The sequence below is a fragment of the Eptesicus fuscus genome, chromosome 23, assembly GCF_027574615.1.
Source record: "Eptesicus fuscus isolate TK198812 chromosome 23, DD_ASM_mEF_20220401, whole genome shotgun sequence".
Lineage (NCBI taxonomy): Eukaryota > Metazoa > Chordata > Mammalia > Chiroptera > Vespertilionidae > Eptesicus > Eptesicus fuscus.
In genome coordinates this window covers 21,022,501-21,042,068 of record NC_072495.1, presented here as the reverse complement: position 1 = coordinate 21,042,068, position 19,568 = coordinate 21,022,501, and the positions used below count along the sequence as shown (strand labels likewise).

At 48.8% G+C, this 19,568-nt stretch overlaps 1 protein-coding gene across 1 annotated transcript in view; it reads right to left on the bottom strand.

Moving 5' to 3' along the window:
• Nucleotides 1–4,785: 4,785 nt before the first annotated feature.
• The window catches only part of GLB1L3 (galactosidase beta 1 like 3), a 19,261-nt gene continuing 4,478 nt past the window's right edge, over nucleotides 4,786–19,568 (bottom strand). The window contains exons 6-20 of the mRNA XM_054712502.1: nucleotides 18,739–18,847; nucleotides 17,246–17,338; nucleotides 17,024–17,105; nucleotides 16,238–16,302; nucleotides 14,413–14,497; nucleotides 13,196–13,333; nucleotides 12,594–12,674; nucleotides 11,321–11,427; nucleotides 10,108–10,275; nucleotides 9,497–9,568; nucleotides 8,917–8,995; nucleotides 8,149–8,236; nucleotides 7,318–7,429; nucleotides 5,310–5,426; nucleotides 4,786–5,167 (exon numbers count right to left, since the gene is read on the bottom strand). Of these exons, the coding sequence (XP_054568477.1) occupies nucleotides 5,102–5,167; nucleotides 5,310–5,426; nucleotides 7,318–7,429; nucleotides 8,149–8,236; nucleotides 8,917–8,995; nucleotides 9,497–9,568; nucleotides 10,108–10,275; nucleotides 11,321–11,427; nucleotides 12,594–12,674; nucleotides 13,196–13,333; nucleotides 14,413–14,497; nucleotides 16,238–16,302; nucleotides 17,024–17,105; nucleotides 17,246–17,338; nucleotides 18,739–18,847 (1,462 nt within the window). The 3' untranslated portion in view covers nucleotides 4,786–5,101. The remainder of the gene's footprint in view (nucleotides 5,168–5,309; nucleotides 5,427–7,317; nucleotides 7,430–8,148; nucleotides 8,237–8,916; nucleotides 8,996–9,496; nucleotides 9,569–10,107; nucleotides 10,276–11,320; nucleotides 11,428–12,593; nucleotides 12,675–13,195; nucleotides 13,334–14,412; nucleotides 14,498–16,237; nucleotides 16,303–17,023; nucleotides 17,106–17,245; nucleotides 17,339–18,738; nucleotides 18,848–19,568) is intronic.

The window sequence follows — 19,568 nt, the reverse complement described above, 5'->3', positions numbered from 1 at the left end:
TTAAAGGCTCCTCCTGCAAAGCCCACACACTCTTTTAAAACCATTTCCATTGTGAAGAGAGAAAAATGTGCAGCAGTGACTTAATCGTGTGAAAAGCCAGGACGTTGTAGAACTTCCCCGAGACATTTTCTATGGCTTAGTGTGATTCACATTTGAATTGCATTGGGGAGAGGAGGTGCCTAGGGGGCAGAACCGAAATATTTCCTGCCTTTGGTTTCCACTCTTCGTTTTAATTAAAACAAAACAAAACAAACAAACAAACTCCAGATAAACCCCTCACATTTTAGAAAAAGGCGAATAAACTTCTCTTATTATTGTACAGATTTCTATCACCAAGGACATTGTGTAGTAGTTAGGCAAAGCTTAGGTTTTCTAACGATCACAAACTCGACTCATCCCAAGTACAAAATCCAAATATTACTGAAGGAGAACTGGAAACATTTTCCAGGGAGGCCATGTGTTTCTAGAAAATAGAAACCCCCATCGCACGTTTTAAAACCGATTCCGCCCTGGCCAGCCTGTGTGGCTGGGTTGGTTGGAGCATCCACTTGTACTGAGAAAGGACCTAGGGTCCACGCTAGGTCAGGTCACGTGCCTAGGTTGCGGGTTTGAGTTTCCTGCCCGGGTAACCCAGGTATGTTTCTCTCTCACATCAGTGTTTCTCTCTCTCTCTCTCTCTCTCTCTCTCTCTCTCTCTCTCCCCTTTCTTTTCTGTAAAAATCAATCAAAATGTCCTTGGGTGAGGGTTTAAAACACACACACACACACAAAGCATTTCTTACACTTGTACATAGTTTTGAACATGTAAAGCTGATAGTAACAAAATTCGATTTTACTTCTCAGAACAATGACACAGAGTTTAGTGCAAAGGGTCCTTTTTCTAGCATTAAGCAAATATTTAATCAAGTAGCAAAATTTAAGCCAAGGAGAGGCGCAAAAAAAACAACAACAACAAATGAAGGGGGTTGGGGAGCGGGGGTCCTGCCACAATGAGAGAGGACAGTCTGGGGCTCTGCACAGGGTTCTCATAGCAGGGCCAGAGCGTCTCAGAGACAAGCCCAGGAAGCATTAGCGCTCTCTTATTCTCCAAGGCCATCGGTACCTTTCCCCCGTCTTTTAAGACATATAACTGCTTGAGAGCTGTTAAGACTATGATGAAAATCTTTTGGTATACTTTGGATAAAAGCTAGCCCAGGAGCCGAAACCGGTTTGGCTCAGTGGATAGAGTGTCAGCCTGCGGACTCAAGAGTCCCAGGTTCGATTCCGGTCAAGGGCATGTACCTTGGTTGCGGGCACATTCCCAGTAGGGGGTGTGCAGGAGGCAGCTGATCGATGTTTCTCTCTCATCGATGTTTCTGACTCTCTATCCCTCTCTCTTTCCTCTCTGTAAAAAAACTCAATAAAATATATTAAAAAAAAAAAAAAAAAAAGCTAGCCCAGGAGACAGGAGAAAGTGTCTAAAGGTTAGCCCCCTTTTTACCTGTGGAGGCCCATCCCAGACACCCTGCACATTCACCCTCACTCCTGGGGACATGGCTGAGCAGTGGTACAATCTATGTATCAATGGGACAAGAAGGGGCCTCTGTACATTGGGGAGGAATGTACCGAATGCCACCGTTGGCCTTGATAGCCCAAAAATATCACTTTTTAGCCTCAACCTTTGGAAAGACGCAAAGCCAATGACCTAATTCAACAACATTGTATTCATTAAGAAGGAATCAATACATGTTTAATGACCACTATATGCCAAACACTATTCTAGGTGCTCGGATACATCAGTGGACAAAACAAAGATCCCTTTGACACTTATATTCTAGCTGCAGAAGAAAGACAATAAAAATTAGCAAACACATGCATACATTGTAGAGTATGTCCAAAGGTGATAAATTGCATAGCAAAAAGGAAGTAGATAAAGGAAGGAACTCTGGGAGTCTGGTGGGAAGGGGCCTACACAGAGGTGGTCGTACTGAGGTGTGAATGGAAGAAAGAGCTGGACGGTGGGAGCTGGCCAGGCAGGCTGGTATCCGGAGGGGGGACTCTTCAAGCAGAGAGAACCTCGAGTGCAAAGGCACTCAGGCACGCATGACACTGTGTTCCAGGAACTTCAAGGAGGCCCGTGTGGGAAGAGAAGGGGCAAGATCTGCTGGAGGTGAGGTCGGAGAAATACAGAGACCCGGTCACATGGGGCCTTTCAGAGAAGGACTTTGACCTGAATGAAGGGTAGAGCCATTGCAGGCTTATGACATGACACCAACTGTGCTTTATTTTTTTATTTTTTAAAATTATTTTTAGAGAGAGGAAGGGAGAGGGAGAGAGTCAGAAACATCGATGAGCGAGAAACATCCATCAGCTGCCTCCTGCACACCCCCTACTGGGGACGTGCCCACAACCAAGGTACATGCCCTTGACCGGAATCGAACCTGGGACCCTTGGGTCCGCAGGCCGACGCACTATCCACTGAGCCTAACCGGTCAGGGCGCGCCAACTGTGCTTTAAAGGATCACCCGGGCTGCTGTGTTGAGAGTCACCAGGAGTGGGCAAGAGTAGAAGCAAGTGGGCCAGGGAGGACGCAGGCTACTGCCGTAATGCGTGTGAGGCCATGTGAGAGATGATGTCTCAGACAAGGGTGGTAGCAATGGAGGTGATGAGCAGTGTGGGTTTCTAGAAATATCTCGAAAGCAGAGACAAGAGGACCGTTGTGCCTTTGGGATTGCTTGTGGGGTGAGAGAGAGAGAGAGAGGACTGAAGGATGATTCCCACATGTGGCGCCTGGGAAACGGACAGAACTGGAGTTGCCATCACCTGAGATGAAGAAGACTCTGAGGAATGGGTGTGTAGGGAACTATCAGAAGCTCTGAGGGGGCTTGCTGAGGTTGAGGTATCTTGGAGACTTGCATGTAGAGAGAGCATGTGAGCTGTTAAATATGCAAGTCTGGGATGGAGATGTAAATGTAGCAACTGACAGAACTGAACCTGGATGAGATCACCAGTGACGTAAGTGTGGACAGAGAAAGAGGACCAAGTGAGCCCTGGAGCACTCAGTATTGAGAAAAGAGGAGGAAAAGCAAATATGGGCTAGCCCAGGGGTCGGCAAACTCATTAGTCAACAGAGCCAAATATCAACAGTACAACGATTGAAATTTCTTTTGAGAGCCAAATTTTTTAAACTTAAACTTCTTCTAACGCCACTTCTTCAAAATAGATTCCCCCAGGCCGTGGTATCTTGTGGAAGAGCCACACTCAAGGGGCCAAAGAGCCGCATGTGGCTCGCGAGCCGCAGTTTGCCCACCACGGGGCTAGAAAGAGCAGCTAGTGAGGTAGGAAGAAACCTCAGAAAGGACTTTTAATGGGTATAGGGTTTCTTTTGGGAATGGCAAAAACATTCTGGATTGATTGATTGATTTAAATATATTTTCATTGATTTCGGAGAGGAAGGGAGAGGGGGAGAGAGATAAAAACATCAATGATGAGAGAGAATCATTGATCGGCTGCCTCCTGCACGCCCCACACTGGGAATCGAGCCTGCAACCCGGACATGTGCCCTGACCGGGAATTGAACTGTGACCTCCTGGTTCCTAGGTCGATGCTCAACCACGGAGCCATGCTGGCTGGGCAAACATTCTGGATTTAGATGGTGGTGATTGTTACACAACCTGTGACTACGCTATACTAAAAACCACCGAATTGTACATTTTAAAGGGTGAATTTTATAGTATAAATTATACCTTAATTTCAAAAACTCTTCTCAAGAGTAGAGCACTTCTATTTTCCTTTTTCTATGTAGAGAAAAATAAGTTTGTTTTATATATTTTGAGGCTAAATTTTTAGGAACAGACAACTCTGGAATTATTACATTGTTCACATGAATCTTTTATCAGTATTAGTCACCTTCTATATCTAGTAACACCCTTTGTCATTCAGTACGTTTAGAAATGATGTAATTATTGCATCTGAAATATAATGCATTCTCACGATCTTCACGATGATTACCTCTGGTTTCCTCTACTCGTCTGTAGTTTATCCTTCGATTTCCTGGGTTTGAGTCTAGAGCCCTGGAGAATGAAGTGTGATGTAGGAATTGTGTAGGTACATGGCAGAATTCTCAACCAGAACACCAGCCGTTCAGATTCGTGGGAGGGAAGATAATCTTACTCCTCTGTCCTCATCCCAAACAGCGAGGTTCCCCCTCCTCCCTTGGGACCCCAGATTATTGGCGACATTTCTTGCTGCTCGTAGGCACTGTCTCTAACAAGGTCATCACCTTTGGCTATAGGACATCGGTTTTAATTTAGGCCAAATGCTGTATTTTGATTATAAGAATGGGATTCGTTGTCAAAGGGGTCATTTGCAAAAATTGGTTGGCTTCTTCATGCACATGTGTCTCGTCTCACTAATATCTGGGCACTACCAGCAAGAGCTGAGTCTGTACTCAGAGAGCGGAGGAGCAAGAAGATAGAGTGCTTAGGGCCAGGCTTCGCTGTCAGACAGGTCAGAACCAAACAACCAAATGTCTACTCCTCCTCTGATTGGAAGTGATGCACCAGGTCACCTTGGAAACACACAGGCTGCCGGGAAATGCCAGGGGACATTGTTCACTCTCCCCTGCACTCCCTTCTCCTACAACACGAGCGTGCGCACAAACACCCCCCCCCACACACACACACACACAAGTTCTCCAGTCAGCATATGAAATACTCCGGCATGGAGAGAGCAGTAATTCTTACTCTTTCTGAGGCCAGAGACCCTTCACTTCCCCCCAACTGATTATGAAGAAGCAGAGATACATACAGCTTGTTTTTATTTTATTCCCACCTGCCTAAAGGCACATTTAATTAGAGAATAATAATACCCTGCTAAGGACTAAGCTTTAACTACGTAAATCTAGTCACTGAAGATTGAAGGCTTTTTTAAGGCCTAAAAATAGGCAGCATATGACTATACTACAATATAGATAACCATTTCCCTGCTGAATATTATTTTCAATATTTGCTATTGCAGACAACAGTGTGTTTGGTATTCTAGACATAAATCTTCCTCCTGAAAACCTGCTTGTAGACGAACTCCAACAATCCACTAAAAAAAAATGTTACAACACAGAGTCTTAAAGCTTGGGTTTATCTGTAGTTTGGATGGACGAACCACTCTTGCTTCTTTCAAACACAATGATCTAGGAAGAAGAGAAAGGCTCACAGTGAGAGGTGGTAAGCCTGTTCAATACAGGATGTGAAAGATGCTGCGATGTGGATCCTGGGGATGAAGGCGGATCTGAAAATGTGTGAGGCGTAAAGGCAGGGGTGAGGGCGCCTCACCTCGTTGTCTTCCGGGTGCAGCCAGGCACCAGGAAGGTAAAGTGTTTGCTGTGGTCCAATATTCCAGTACCGCCCGAGGTTACGGCCATTGATGAACACAAATCCATAACTCCAGTCCTGGAAGGGATGGAGGCTTGAGACAGGGGGGCAGATTCACACGGGCAACGTACAATCTAAGGCGCTTGGGGAGTGAGAACAAGACTGAGAAGCTTCATGGCACTGATAGCGAGTTCACAATGGGATGTGTTCTAGAACAAGCATGTCAAACTCGCGGCCCGCGGGCCGCATGCGGCCCACAACGAATATTTTTTGAGGTCCAGCCAATATAACGGTATGTAAGAAACGTTTTAATAAAAATTTTGTAACTCAATTTTTACAATATCCTGTTATACATAATTATTAATAACGAACTATAACGTTCGCTAATGACTGATGACTATAATGACTGATGACTATCTTGCATTCTTTTCCCTTAGCCTTACGCTCAGGTGCACCATTTCTCTCCACTAACACTAGCAGCGAATATTTTAGCAGCCGATGGCCACGTCATTAGTCTTGTACTAACTTGTTTGCTGTGCACAACAGGAAATATTTCGCTTTTGGAGAACAAGAAAAATAGGTTTATTTGCATTACGCTTATTAATTTGTGCAGTTATTCAGTGTTTGGTAAGTTAATGTTCAAGAAAAAAATATTAATTTTTATTAAAATGTTCTATTATTTTATGTTAATGATTACTCGTTTATTTCAGCCCTTTGTATTCAGCATGTCTCTATTGAAATAAACCTACGTTTCTATGAAAATTGAAGCTTTTGTTTTTTTGCGGCCCACATAAACTTAAACCTTGTTTATCTGGCCCGTGTTAGGCTTTGAGTGTGACATGCTTGTTCTAGAAGCTCTACCCTGCTGTACCTGGTCTAAGGATGACAGAGGAAAGCATGACCAACCTTTCGATGCTAATGTTACTCTTGTTCCTGCCCTCTGATATATAATGCTATAGATTCTTTTAAAAGCAGGTCTTCCAGAAGCAAGTCCTAGGTTAACAGAGATGGACGCTTCTGCTGACAACAGCTATAAACGCGACGCCATGCTTTAATCTGGCTGCAATGCAATGAAGAATTACAGGACCAAAATCTGGGAGGAGAAGACTGAGGAACAAGAAGACATGGAAACAGTTTTTCCACCAGAGGCAGGAAGAAGCGCTGGGAAGCTGAGCAGAACTTTCCTAGCCTCACAAGCTTAGAGGAACAAAAAGTGGGTACTGGGGAACCTCATTAAATAACAGACAGTTTACATTCAATATTAGTCTGTATCAGTTTCATGGATACAGCATAGTGGTTAGATGATCATGTATTTTATAAAGTTTCCCCCATCCCAATATTTTCAGTACCCACCTGGCCCCATACATAGTTACTACAATATTACCGAATACATTCCCTAGGCTATAGTTTACATCTCTGTGACTGTTCTGTAACTACCAATTTCTACTTCTTTTTAAAAAAAACAATATATATATATATATTTATAATATATATATATATATTTCTTTATTGATTTCAGAGAGGAAGGGAGAGGAAGAGAGAAATAGAAACATCAATGATGAGAGAGAATCATTGATCGGCTGCCTCCTGCACGCCCCCTGCTGGGGATTGAGCCTACAGCCCGGCCATGTGCCCTTGGCTGGAATCGAACCTGGGACCCTTCAGTCTGCAGGCCGACGCTCTCTATCCACTGAGCCAAATCGGCCGGGGCCAATTTCTACTTCTAAACCCCTTCACCTTTTCCACCCAGTTCCTCAACCCCCCCCCTCTCCATGGGCAATAGTTTGAACAACGATGATGAATTAGAAAGATTGAGCGAGGCTGGATGCCTGGAACACTATGGCTTTGCTTCAAGGCTCTTTAAGAAAGAATAGGTGTAACAGAAGAAAAACAAACAAACAAATGAAGAAAGTTTTAAAAAGAAAGAATGGGCGGTTGAGAGAGCAAAGAGAAGAGGGGGCTCACTTACCAGCAGCCTCAGGAAGGTGTCCCTGGGAGAAGGGCCAGCCTGCAGGGTGCCCAGGTAGAAGGCGGGCCCCAGGGAGCTGTTGGAGACAGGCCTCCAGGCGGCAGAGCGGAGCCTGGAAAGGGGGCCACGCCTTGAGGGAGAGGAAAGCCCTTTCCCGGTTCTAGCCCCAGTATGGACCCGGGTTTCCCAGGCAGGGACTAGGGCTCTGTCTCCATGGGACACTCAGACTTGAAGCATTAAAATGAGAAACAGGAGACTTGTTCCAGGACTCCAGCCCTGACTCTAAAGCAGTGGTTCTCAACCTTCCTAATGCCGCGACCCTTCAATACAGTTCCTCATGTTGTGGTGACCCCCCAACCATAACATTATTTTCGTTGCTACTTCATAACTGTAATTTTGCTAAAATTAATGAATCGTAATGTAAATATCTGTGTTTTCCGATGGTCTTAGGCGACCCTGCTAGCGGTTCTCAACCTGTGGGTCACGACCTGGGGATGAAGGCAGACCCACAGGTTGAGAACCGCTGCTGTAGAGCCTAAGACCATCGGAAAACACAGATGTTTACATTACGATTCATTAACGGTCGTAAAATTACAGTTATGAAGCAGCAATGAAAATAATGTTATGCTTGGGGGTCACCACAACATGAGGAGCTGTATTAAAGGGTCGCGGCATTAGAGAGGTTGAGAACCACTGCTCTAAAGACTCTACCATCCTGAGTAAATCACTTCCGTTCTCGGAACCTTGGGCTCTTCGCCTGCCAAGTGAAGAGTTTGAAATCTCTGAGTGCCCTGATCCTTCCAAATCTCCCGGGAATAAGTGGGAACATACCTCTCAAAGAAGCTCTTTTTCATTTCCAGAGAATAGATAGTGAAACCCTCCAGGGGGGTGCTATTGATGGTCACGGGGCCGGTTACTCCTGCAGGGGGAGGGAGGAAGGAACACGGCTAGGCACTGATGCTCTCTCCTGGCGTCTGGGACAAAGAAAAGCAGGCAGCAGACATCCTGTGCCAGGCGTCAGCCAGGAGGGCACACACTTGTCTGACTCGCTGCGACGGAAGGTTTCTTGTGTGTTTTCATACACAGGGCCTCCCGAGGAAGTCCCCTGCTTAATAGCAGAGCTTTTGCCCGGCCGGCGTGGCTCAGCGGTTGAGCATCAACCTAGGAACCAGGAGGTCACGGTTGATTCCAGGTCAGGGCACATGCCCGGGTTGTGGGCTTGTTCCTCAGTAGGGGGCGTGCAGGGCGCAGCCGATCCATGATTCTCTCTCATCATTGATGTTTCTCTCTCTCTCTCTCTCCCTCTCTGAAATCAATAAAAACGTATTTTTTATAAAACCAGAGCTTTCCCTGTAATTCCCCAGATGAGCATGGATCCTACTCTAGGACAAGCCAGCACCCACTTCCCTGCCCTAGAGAAACGAAGGAGGCAGGACAACAGAGAGGGAAGGAGTCCTCACCTTCAATCCTGGACCCGAAGTCTCCCCCTGCCTACATGGCTCGTTCTTCCCTCCCAGCTCCATCCAACTCAGCCCCCGTCTGAGGGTCCGCGTGACCACGAAGAGAACGGACGGCCTGTGTCTCAGGCCTAGAGCCCACCTTTCCGCTGGTCTTGAATTTTCCATGAATAGTTGACTCGTCCTTGGTTCTCCACCAGGATCCTCAGAAGCTGGCATTCCTGTTGGGGAGAGACCAGTTCACGGAACCCCCCCAGTCACGCAGGGGGTTACTCTAGAACCCGCCTTTCCTCTGAGTCCCACATGGAAAGGCAAGCAAGTGGGAGACAGGATGCCCCCGAGCCCGGCCGTCCTCCCTCTCTCTAAGGACCCCGCATGCTCCTGTCCCACACCCAGCCTCCCCTCTCTTCCGCTGGTCTGCCTTAGGGAGGCCAGAGAGACGCTGCTGTGCCTTTGATAGAGACCGGACCGCGGCTGATGGTTGGCTCGGGGCTTAAAGGGGAAATTCCATTCACACTGAAGCTTGTTTACTGCAGTTCCTGGTGTATCCTGGCCTGGGAGAGGCGGTTATGCTCAGAGCTCTAGACAAACACTTCCTGCCGGGGCCCTAAGTGACCAGCCGTGCCAAAGGGCAGTGGTAGAGACGGGGCAGTCATCTCAGAACCAGGGAGTGGCTGCGTTTGAGTCGGAGGTCTAGCGGCATCGACTCTTGAATTACCTACCCTGACTGTAGGGATGTTCAAGTCCTGACGACCATCATCCAGCGTCCCTATGTGTGTCTCATTCAAAAACACCTGCAGAAGAAGAGCTGGGGTCAGACTGGCGGGCCTACCTGAGGAGAGGGCGGAGAGAGGCTCCGGTTTAGGGAGGAGGTCATTGTAAGGAAGGCGCCAGCCTTGGTGCTCACACGTGGCTGGGACCTGGCAGGGAGGCCCCAGTGGACTTGGTTGTGATAAAGCAGAAAGCCAGGCTCTTTGGTGTGAGCTTATGTTCTCAATGCCTCACACATAGTAGGTGCTTTACATTACTACCAAACAGCCCTAGCCGGTTTGGCTCAGTGGATAAAGCGTCGACCTGTGGACTGAAGGGTCCCAGGTTCCATTCAGGTCAAGGGCACTTAGCTGGGTCTTGGGGCTTGATTCCCAGTAAGGGGGTGTGCAGGAGGCAGCCGATCAATGGTTCTCTCTCATCATTGATGTCTCTCTCTCTCTCCCTCTCTGAAATCAATAAAAATATTTTTAAATAAACATAATTAAATGACTACCACACAGTAAAGCTGACCAGCGACAACCACCCTTCCCAGTAGCAGAGATGGGCTACATGGGCTGCTTACCGCCACAGACAGCCTGCTGGCCCCTACCTGTGCCGTGTCTCGAACTTTCGCACGGAGCCAGCCTCCGGCGCAGATGGAAGTCTCATAGAGCACGAACCCGTAGGACTGACCGTTCCCAGCGTTGACGGGGAGACTCTCCATGCTGACTGGTGCGCTGGATATGACCGGCTGTGAGAGAGCCGTGGCGGACACGGGAGCCGCACTGAGAAGTCAGGATCCTTCCCCCTAAGACCCTTGTCTTTTTTGTTGTGCCTCCTAATGCTCCCCAAAGTCCTTTGGATGAGAAAGGCTAAAACATCTGTGTGCTGATGCTTTGTATCTCCGCTGACCAGGAAACTCAGGGGGAGGGGGCGGGGGCATGGGACAGGGAGCAATGGCTGTCATCATCAATCGATGAACAGAGTAGATAAGTAGTGTTCTACCATCACTGAAGTCGAGTAAAGAAATACGCACTAAATAAGCATGTATTTAGCCTCTACAATGTGTCAGGCACTTCTTTTTATCTAAAACGGTGATAAAAAGAGGTAAAATCAATCTGAATTCAAGACTTGACATGTTTCAAACAGTTTCCAACTTTTCTTTAAAATAGAGCAGGTTTTTTAATTTTAAAGGGAGAGCAGGGACCTGTAGAACTTCCGAGGTTTGGCCTAGTGCCGTGGTCGGCAAACTGCGGCTCGCGAGACACATACGGCTCTTTGGCCCCTTGAGTGTGGCTCTTCCACAAAATACCACGGCCTGGGCGAGTCTATTTTGAAGAAGTGGTGTTAGAAGAAGTTTAAGTTTAAAAAATTCGGCTCTCAAAAGAAATTTCAATCGTTGTACTGTTGATATTTGGCCCTGTTGGCTAATGAGTTTGCCGACCACTGGCCTAGTGGATGGTGAAAAAGAATCGGAAACCCAGTTTCCCGGTTCCCAGCTCAGCAGCCTTTCCCACAGGGACCACGTGGACTCACAAGAGCATTCACCAAATGGGTTCATCGGGGCTGGGAAATAGGACCCTCTCATCCCCAGCCTCTCCCCCACCCCACTCATCCTTCCAGTCCAAGCAGCCCCTTCCCAGGCCACCAGGAAGGCGCGCGTGGTCTGACCCCATAGTTCTAAACTGGGACAAAATGCAGAGAATTCGCTTTCACCCTGTCCAGGAAAAAGCCTGGAAAGAATCTCTCTGTGTGGCCTAAGGCCTGCTCCCCCTAAGCGCCCAGGCAGTACTCACCCCGTTTAAGTGCTGTAGGGCATCCCACAGCGGCAAGTACAGGGATGGCCTCACAGCAGGATACACAGCCTTCGGAATGAGCTCAGGTAAGGGGGGCAGGGGAGAGGCTGCAATGAGAGTGGGCCATGGGGCGAGATGTGCCTGGACTAGCTACTGCCTTCTCCCGGCCTCCCCCTCCCTATACGTAAACTCTCATATCCCAACCAGTAAAGGGGTCCTCTCCTGGCGCATGGCTGCACTTCTCCAAGAGGGATGAAAAACTGTCAAGCCCTAACCGGTTTGGCTCAGTGGGTAGAGTGTCGGCCTGCGGACTGAAGGGTCCCAGGTTTGATTCTGGTCAAGGGCATGTACCTTGGTTGCGGTCACATCCCCAGTGGGGAGTGTGCAGGAGGCGGCTGATCAATGTTTCTCTCTCATCAATGTTTCTAACTCTCTATCCCTCTCCCTTCCACTCTGTAAAAAAAAAATAAAAAGATCAATAAAATTAAAAAAAAAAAACTGTCAAGAGTGAGGTTGCAACCCTAGCCATCTGGCTCAGTGCATAGAGTGTTGGCCTGCAGACTAAAGGGTCCCGGGTTTGATTCCGGTCAAGGGCATGTATCTCGGTTGCAGGCTCCTCTTATGCAGGAGGCAACCAATCGATGTGTCTTGCTCTCACATCGATATTTCTCTCTGTCTTTCCCTCTCTCTTCCATTCTCTCTAAAAATCAATGCAAAAATATCCTTGGGTGAGGGATTTAAAAAAGAAAGGAAGAATGAGGTTGCATCCATTCTGTATGCATGGAGAGCTGACAGATACAGACCCTGACGGGGTAGTGTTGAATGTATAGACCGAAGGCCCGTAAGGGGCAAGACCTCTGCCTTATGCCTTTCGGCAAAGCCCGTGGTTACCTACTTGCTAGCACATAGTAGATGGTGAGTTAACTTTCCTTAGAGAAATAAAATTAAACAGAATGATTTTTGCTATTGTCTGTAAGGGTATTATGTTAGACATCATATTAAGAGCTTTACGAACAGTAATTTTCACAACGGTTATAGAAGATGAGAGTTTCCTTGTGTTCATGTTTTAGGGAAGAAACAAGAGGCTAAAAGGGCTTAAAAACACTCATGCCAGACCACACAGCTTTTATGTGGGAAGACCAGGATTTTAACTTGTGACCCTTGCTCTGAAACACTTGCTTAAGCTTATGCCCACAGGGGAAATCCTTCCCTGCCCTCGCCCTTCCAATACACCAGGAGGGCTTGCCCTCGAGTAAAAATGGTGGCTGAGTACCTAAGACGGATCCAAGGAGTTTCCGAAGCTTGAAATATTTTTGGGTGTAATCCCCGGCCTCTGTCAGCACAGCATCATAGTCTGCAAGACACCAGGGCACTGTCACTGGCCAGGCAATCCTGCAAGGCAGACCCCGTTTCGGCGCTTCTGGCAGAGATGGGGCAGATCCACCAGCGGGAGAGAGAAAACACATGGTCCCCACTCCTGGCCCGGTCCATCCCAGGCTAGGCTGTGCGGGACCAATGCCAATCTAGCTAGGAGTGTTTCCCATCGCCCTTCCTGGGACTCTGAGGCTGCTGGGACACTGGGCGCCCTCTCTCTCTCTCTCTCTCTCTCTCTCTCTCTCTCTCTCTCTCTCAGGATGTTCAAGTCAAGGGGTCAATGGGTCAATGTACATGAACTTTAGGTCCTGGGCAGCCCCATCTACTGCAATGATAGCTTGTTGGGAGCATTATGAACACCACAGAAGAAAGATAAAGAGATCAGAAAATCCTCAATGCTCAGCATGGATTATAGGTCAAGAACTCAGGGGTGCCAGAATATGTTTTCGGAGCCTCCAGCACCCCCACTGCTGGAGGGGGACCAAACCGGTGATCACTTGCCATAGCTGGTGACGACACTGCTGTGTTTCCCAAAATCCGTGGCCCCGTTGATGAAACCGAAGTTGGTTCCACCGTGGAACATATACGTGTTGAAGGAGATCTCAGATTTGATAAATTCAGACACAGTGTTGACAACATCTGTAGAGGCGAAATATAAGGAAGTAGAGAAAATTAAAACCATGAATTTGAAAAGATAGATGCGCCTCCTATGTTCATTGCAGTATTTTTACCACAGCCAAGACATGGAACCTAAGAATGTTCATCAGTAGACAATTGAAGAAAGAACAGGTAGTACGTATATACCTGGAATATTCCTCGGCCATGAAAAACTATGAAATCTTACCACTTGCAACAACATGGATGGACCTAGAGGGTGTTATGAAATCAGTCAGACAGAGAAAGACAAATAGCATGTGATTTCCCTTCACTCGGAAGGGAAGGAAAGCTGCCTTGGTCACGGGGCTCATGCTGAGAGCTGGACTGAATCCTGGCCCTTGGTTCCAGGATCTACCCTCTCAACCATCACTGCCGGCTTCTGATAATGACCAACACGCATGTGCCAACTCCCCAGCAATGGCCTGCGCACTTCCCAGAGATGATTAAGAATGTTGGCAAATGGCCCTAGCTGGTTTGGCTCAGTGGCTAGAGTGTTGGCCTATGGACTGAAGGGTCCCAGGTTCAATTCCGGTCAGGGGCACACACCCGGGTTGCGGGCTCGATCCCCAGTCGGGGGTGAGCAGGAGGTAGCCGATCAATGATTCTCTTTCATCATTGATGTTTCTCTCTCTCTCCCTCTCCCTTCCATTCTGAGATCAATAAAAATACATTTTTTAAAAAGAATGTTGGTAAATGCATCCCCTTCTTCAGAGATGTCATACTCTCAGAGGCCCTCCGTCACCCCCTTGACGCCCCTCTGCGGGTCTGTCCCTCTCTTTCCTATCACTGCATCCTCTTTGTCTGCCTCAAGCACTTGTCAGGTAGTGAGTGTTTTACTTCTTACGTATCTGTCAGCTCCACTAGAGCACAAGCCCCCTGGGGTAGGAACCAGGTCATTTTTTTTTTCACCAGGGCACCACCAGGCCTAGCCACGTCCCCGTCCGGACCATGTGTTGAATGGACAGTCGTGGTTGAATGAGCGGATGGACTAGCAGAGCAGTGTGCGAATGACCCACGACCCGGGGCACCTCTGCTTGGTCCAAACGCTGAGAAACACTTACCGTCCGCACCTTTAACCTTGTGTTTACCTCCCCACGTGTCGAACCAGCCGACCCAGTATTCCATAATCATAATGGGCTTATCTCTCTAGAAGCAAACCAAATGAAACACCAAGTCAGACAAAAAGAAGAAAAAAGAAAAGTCAGAAACACTGAATACAACGGATGAGAGTTGGAGGAACTTGAGCTTCTCACTTTTTTCCAAGTCAGTCCATGACACCTCTTGCTTCTCCGTTTCCCTAAACATCACGATCACCTTCTATAATTCCCAACCTTGCCGAAACCGGTTTGGCTCAGTGGATAGAGCGTCGGCCTGCGGACTCCAGGGTCCCAGGTTCGATTCCGGTCAAGGGCATGTACCTTGGTTGCGGGCACATCCCCAGTAGAGGGTGTGCAAGAGGCAGCTGATCGATGTTTCTCTCTCATCGATGTTTCTAACTCTCTATCCCTCTCCTTCCTCTCTGTAAAAAATCAATAAAATATATTTTTAAAAATAAAATAAAATATAATTCCCAACCTTGTCCTACGCGAAGCTGGTCTGGACAGAACCAGCTTGGGAACCACAAAGACCTGACTGCAATCCCTCACGTGGACACTGAAGCTCCAAGGTCACGTGCTGGTAAGGTCAGAGACTCAACTCAAGTCCAGGGCTGAGCCAAACGAGCAGCCACTGAATTATATTGTCTATTAAGGACATCATTCAGAGGAATCCGAGATGGCGCGTAAGAGGGAGTTCCACTCACCCCCTCCCTGGGCCACATCAAAATCACAACTAAATTACAGAAAAATCAACCTGGAGAACCATCTGAAGACTGGCCGAATAGAAGTCTTATAACTAAGATATGCAGAAGAAACCATGTTGAGACTAGTAGGAGGGGCAGAGATGCAAAAAAGGGCTGGCCTTGCACCCACGTGTGGCGTGGCGACTGAGAATCTGGAGGGATATCTCAGCTGCAGAGGTTCGCCCTGAGGAGGGAGGGGTCTCAACCCCACGCTGAGCTCCCCAGCCTGGAGCCCAGTGCCGGGGAGAGGAGCCCATATAACATGGGCTGTGAAAACCAGCAGGGATTCCATCCGCCCAGATGAGATGGGCGTCTGCTAGAAACCCAGGTGCTCTCTTAAAGGACCAGCACACAAAATCTCATTCACGGGCACGCACCCTGGGCTTCCGCAGAGGGACAGCAGCTCTGAGGGTTGGTCAGGCGCCGGTCTAAGTGGCGTACGTGGATTGACAAATTTATCCTCACAACAGCCCCATGAGGTAAGTTACATAAAGGGAGAAGACTGGGTTGTGTGGCTTTTGGGAGCGGGCTGGAGGGACAGCTGCCAATGTCCCTGTGCTGAGTCCCTCTTCCAACACTGCATTCCCCTCCATAGAGCATTAGCCTGGTGAGCTACGCTAGTCCCACCCTGCCAAACTCCCATAAGGCTCTGGGATCTGCTACCAGCAGCCAGCCTAGGCCTGCAGAGCAGTCTCCTTTGTCAGCAGTGCACATGGCTCATTTCTGAGCTCTGTTCTCTCGGAGAAAAGAGAGCATCCTCTCCCGCTGATTGACCTCACGTAACCTCTGCCCCTTCCTCTGGTCATCTCCATTAGGTGCTCCATGAACAGAAGGGACAGACGCAGAATGTCCTCCTTATTCCCCCTGACGAAACATATAAACTCCCAAAACACTTTGGAACCTAGGTGAGGCCTCAGGGGAAAAGCTGTATAGCCTTTGTCAAGCCTCCTATCCTCATTGAACACCAGGCATACATTTTGGGGTGGAGGGGTGGGGATCATGGCAGGTGAAGGGGCTATGACTCTTCCTCTCTAAGACATCCTTACCTGCACTTTCTTAAGGTGCATGAAAGTATTCTTCTGAAATGAGTTTATATTGATGGTGGCCAGCACTGTAGAAAGAAGGGAGAGATGCTGCATGAGGCCCTGGGACAACTGCTGCCAGGGGAGGGACAGAGGCCCATGCCTTGCACACGGAAGAACGTTGTGCTGAGTAGTGAGGTAATGAGATACTACTTGTATCCCATGTCGCAACGTGCAAAGGGCTGTCATTGGGCATTTGCAAGGACAATGTTACAGAAGAAGGGCAGTTAAAATTAACCATATTTTGTGCAGAGAAATGGAACAGGCCAAGGTCACACAAATTGATCAGACCCATGAATTAGACCTGGGGGTAAGTGGAGGTGGGCAAAGGGAGAAAATGGGGACGGAAAGAGACTTTGCTTGGGGTGATGGGCGCACAATGCAGTGTGCAGATGATGTTTTGTTGAGTTGTACACTTGAAACCTGTGTGGTTTTGCAAACCAATGTCACCCCAATAAATTTAATCAATCAATCAATCAATAAAGGTGGAAAGGTGGGCTTCGGACAGAAAAGCTCCCTGGGAGCTGTTGTTGAAGGAAAACAGGATCGAGGAAAATGATGGCGTTGCATGGGAACTCTTCGCTTTGACCTTGGGTTCTCATAGCGATACCACCTCTCCAGGGTCCACTTCAACGTGCGTGGCAAAGAGAGGCCTCAGAGATATTCTTGGTTCTTTCTGACGCTTGTTCAGAATTGCATCTGGCGGGTGAAGCGCTTCCGTGCTCCCTGAAAAGAAGCCGAAGTGCGTACCTCCTTTTATGCTGCCTTGGAGCACTTCTTTCTCCCCGTCTGAGGTCAAGAGCAGCTCCACAATCCCTCTGCTCAGCAGGGCCTGTTGAGAAAACTGGACAGAGTGAAGCCCCTCTTCTTTCCCCCGTGGGGACCCCGCACAGCCTCTCAGGGCCCGCAGCCGGCGCCGAGGCAGACGAGGAAGGAAGCAGGAACCCACGGAGACCGGCCAGGGTTTCTCACCTTGTGAAGGTGCGGCATGTACGCGCTGTCCTTAGCAAACGAACCGTACTCATTCTCCACCTGCACCGCGATGACCGGGCCTCCCTGGCGGTACTGAGGCGGCAGAGAAAGGGGAAGTGAGGCTGCGGGTGGAAAACCTGGGGTCTTGGGGGTCTGGGAACCCTGACCCGGCTGGTGCGGGCACTTGGCTCCAAGCTGTTTCCTGACCTGGAGGCACGCTCTCTCCTCTCCCGTCTGATGGTCAGTCACCTGCAGGCCCCTCGGCGGCACAAGGAGTCCCAGTGCCCTAGTCTTCGTCACCACACCCACAGTGTTCCCGCTCCTTCTCATACTAATTAGCTGCTTCAATAGGAGAGCTCATACCTACACACTCACCTGCTAACACACCCACCCCATCCACTCGCCCTTCCTCTCTAAAATCAATAATAAATATATATTTTTTAAAAAGAATGGCAGGTTTTAAATATACATATTCAAGTTTCAAAAGGAAAATGTCCAGTGAGAATTGTACATTTTCGTATAAAAAAGTATACAGTGGATAGCCTGCAGACTGAAGGGTCCTGGGTTTGATTCCAGTCTAGGGCACAGGCCTGGGTTGCGGGCTCCATCCCCAGTAGGGGGCGTGCCGGAGGCAGCTAATCAATGATTCTCTCTCATCATTGATGCTTCTATCTCTCTCTCTCTCTCCCTCTCCCTTCCTCTCTGAAATCAATAAAAATATTTTTTTTAAAAAAAGAACGCATGCACACATACGCATGTGTGTGTGCATAAATAATTTGCCTCCATTTGTGTAGGAAATCTATGGAAAGACACACAAAAGTCTGGTGCAATTGGTTGTCTGTCTCCTGAAAAGGTAACAATCGCTTTGGGAAAGGAGAGGAGGGGAGACTTTATGTACCATAATCTCCTTTGTACGCGTTGAGCCTTTTCGCCATGTATGTGTAGTGACTGTTTAAAATAGCCAAGATTGCCCTGACTGGTTTGGCTCAGTAGATAGAGCGTCGGCCTGCGGACTGAAGGGTCCCAGGTTCGATTCCGGTCGAGGGCATGTACCTTGGTTGTGGGCACATCCCCAGTAGGGGGTGTGCAGGAAGCAGCTGATTGATATTTCTCTCTCATCGATGTTTCTAACTCTCTCTATAAAAAAAAAAATCAATAAAATATATTTAAAAAAAATAAAACAGCCAAGATCACTTAGGAGTAGAAATAAGCAGTAGAAAGAGCAGTGAGCCTAGAGAACAAGTACATTCCAAGCCGCCATCATACACCCACGCCCTCTGCTCTGTCGGTCCTGGCCGGTGTGATGCGTGTGCTCTCAGAAGCCCTGGGGCGAAGGCTGAACTTAAGATGAGGGTCTAGAGTGCAAGACCGACCGCGAGGGAGTCAGCTTCTGCTCCCAGAGCCTGGGCCCGGCCTGCCCCATGGCTGCGTAGGACCAGCTGTTTTCCTGAAGCGAATGTCAGAAGGAAGGAAATGTCAGAAGGCGGTTTTACCTGGAGAGGAAGCACTCTGGCGATCAGATGATCAAAATATCGATCAACCGCTTGGACAAAGCCCTTGTCGGTTGTCCTCAGCCTCAGCTTCGGGTCCTGCAGTAACCAGCTGGGGGGCGAAAGGAGACAAAGCTCAGCGCTTGAGACGGGAAGGCAGGAGGCAGGAAGGCAGGAGGCGGGGAGGGGTCAGGCCGGGCCCTGCAGGTCAGCCAGCTCCTTCCAGAGCGCCCTCCAGCCCAGCTTGACGTCTTCTGACCTCCTGCAGCCCTCAAGGGACCTGGAAGATGCTCTCTGGACCATCCTACTGGGCTGTCCGACTGACAAGTGTCGGGGTGACAGTTCCCAGCTTAGGAGGTGCGGCGGCTCCGTCAAGGCCCACGGCGGGGGAGGGGTGGGGCGGGGCCTCCGGCTGAGCAGCGCAGGGCGTCGGTGCTTTGCTAAAATATCCCTTCCTTCACGGTCAGGCCTCTGCTGCTCCTGAGCTGGATGGGAGAACACGCTCATCCCGGAGGAAATAGAGCCTTGACTGAGCAGCGGGAGGAGAGTGCCCGCCTGGAGCTGAGCCGCGGGCTGCACACACCTGGCAGCCGTGGCGTGAACGGGAGCGCGCCTGGGTGCTCACCCTGCACTCAGCTGTCTGCACGTAAGGCCGGCAGCACCGAGGAGAGAAGGCAAAGGAAAATGAGGGGGAGCGGAGGATAGCTGAGGCCCCTCAGCTCAGTGGAGAACATGGTATTCCGTTAACAAAATAAGAAAAAAACTGATGATCTCACTCATTTAGGGATAGTAAAGAACATTATAAAATGGTGAACAAAAAGATAGATACAGAG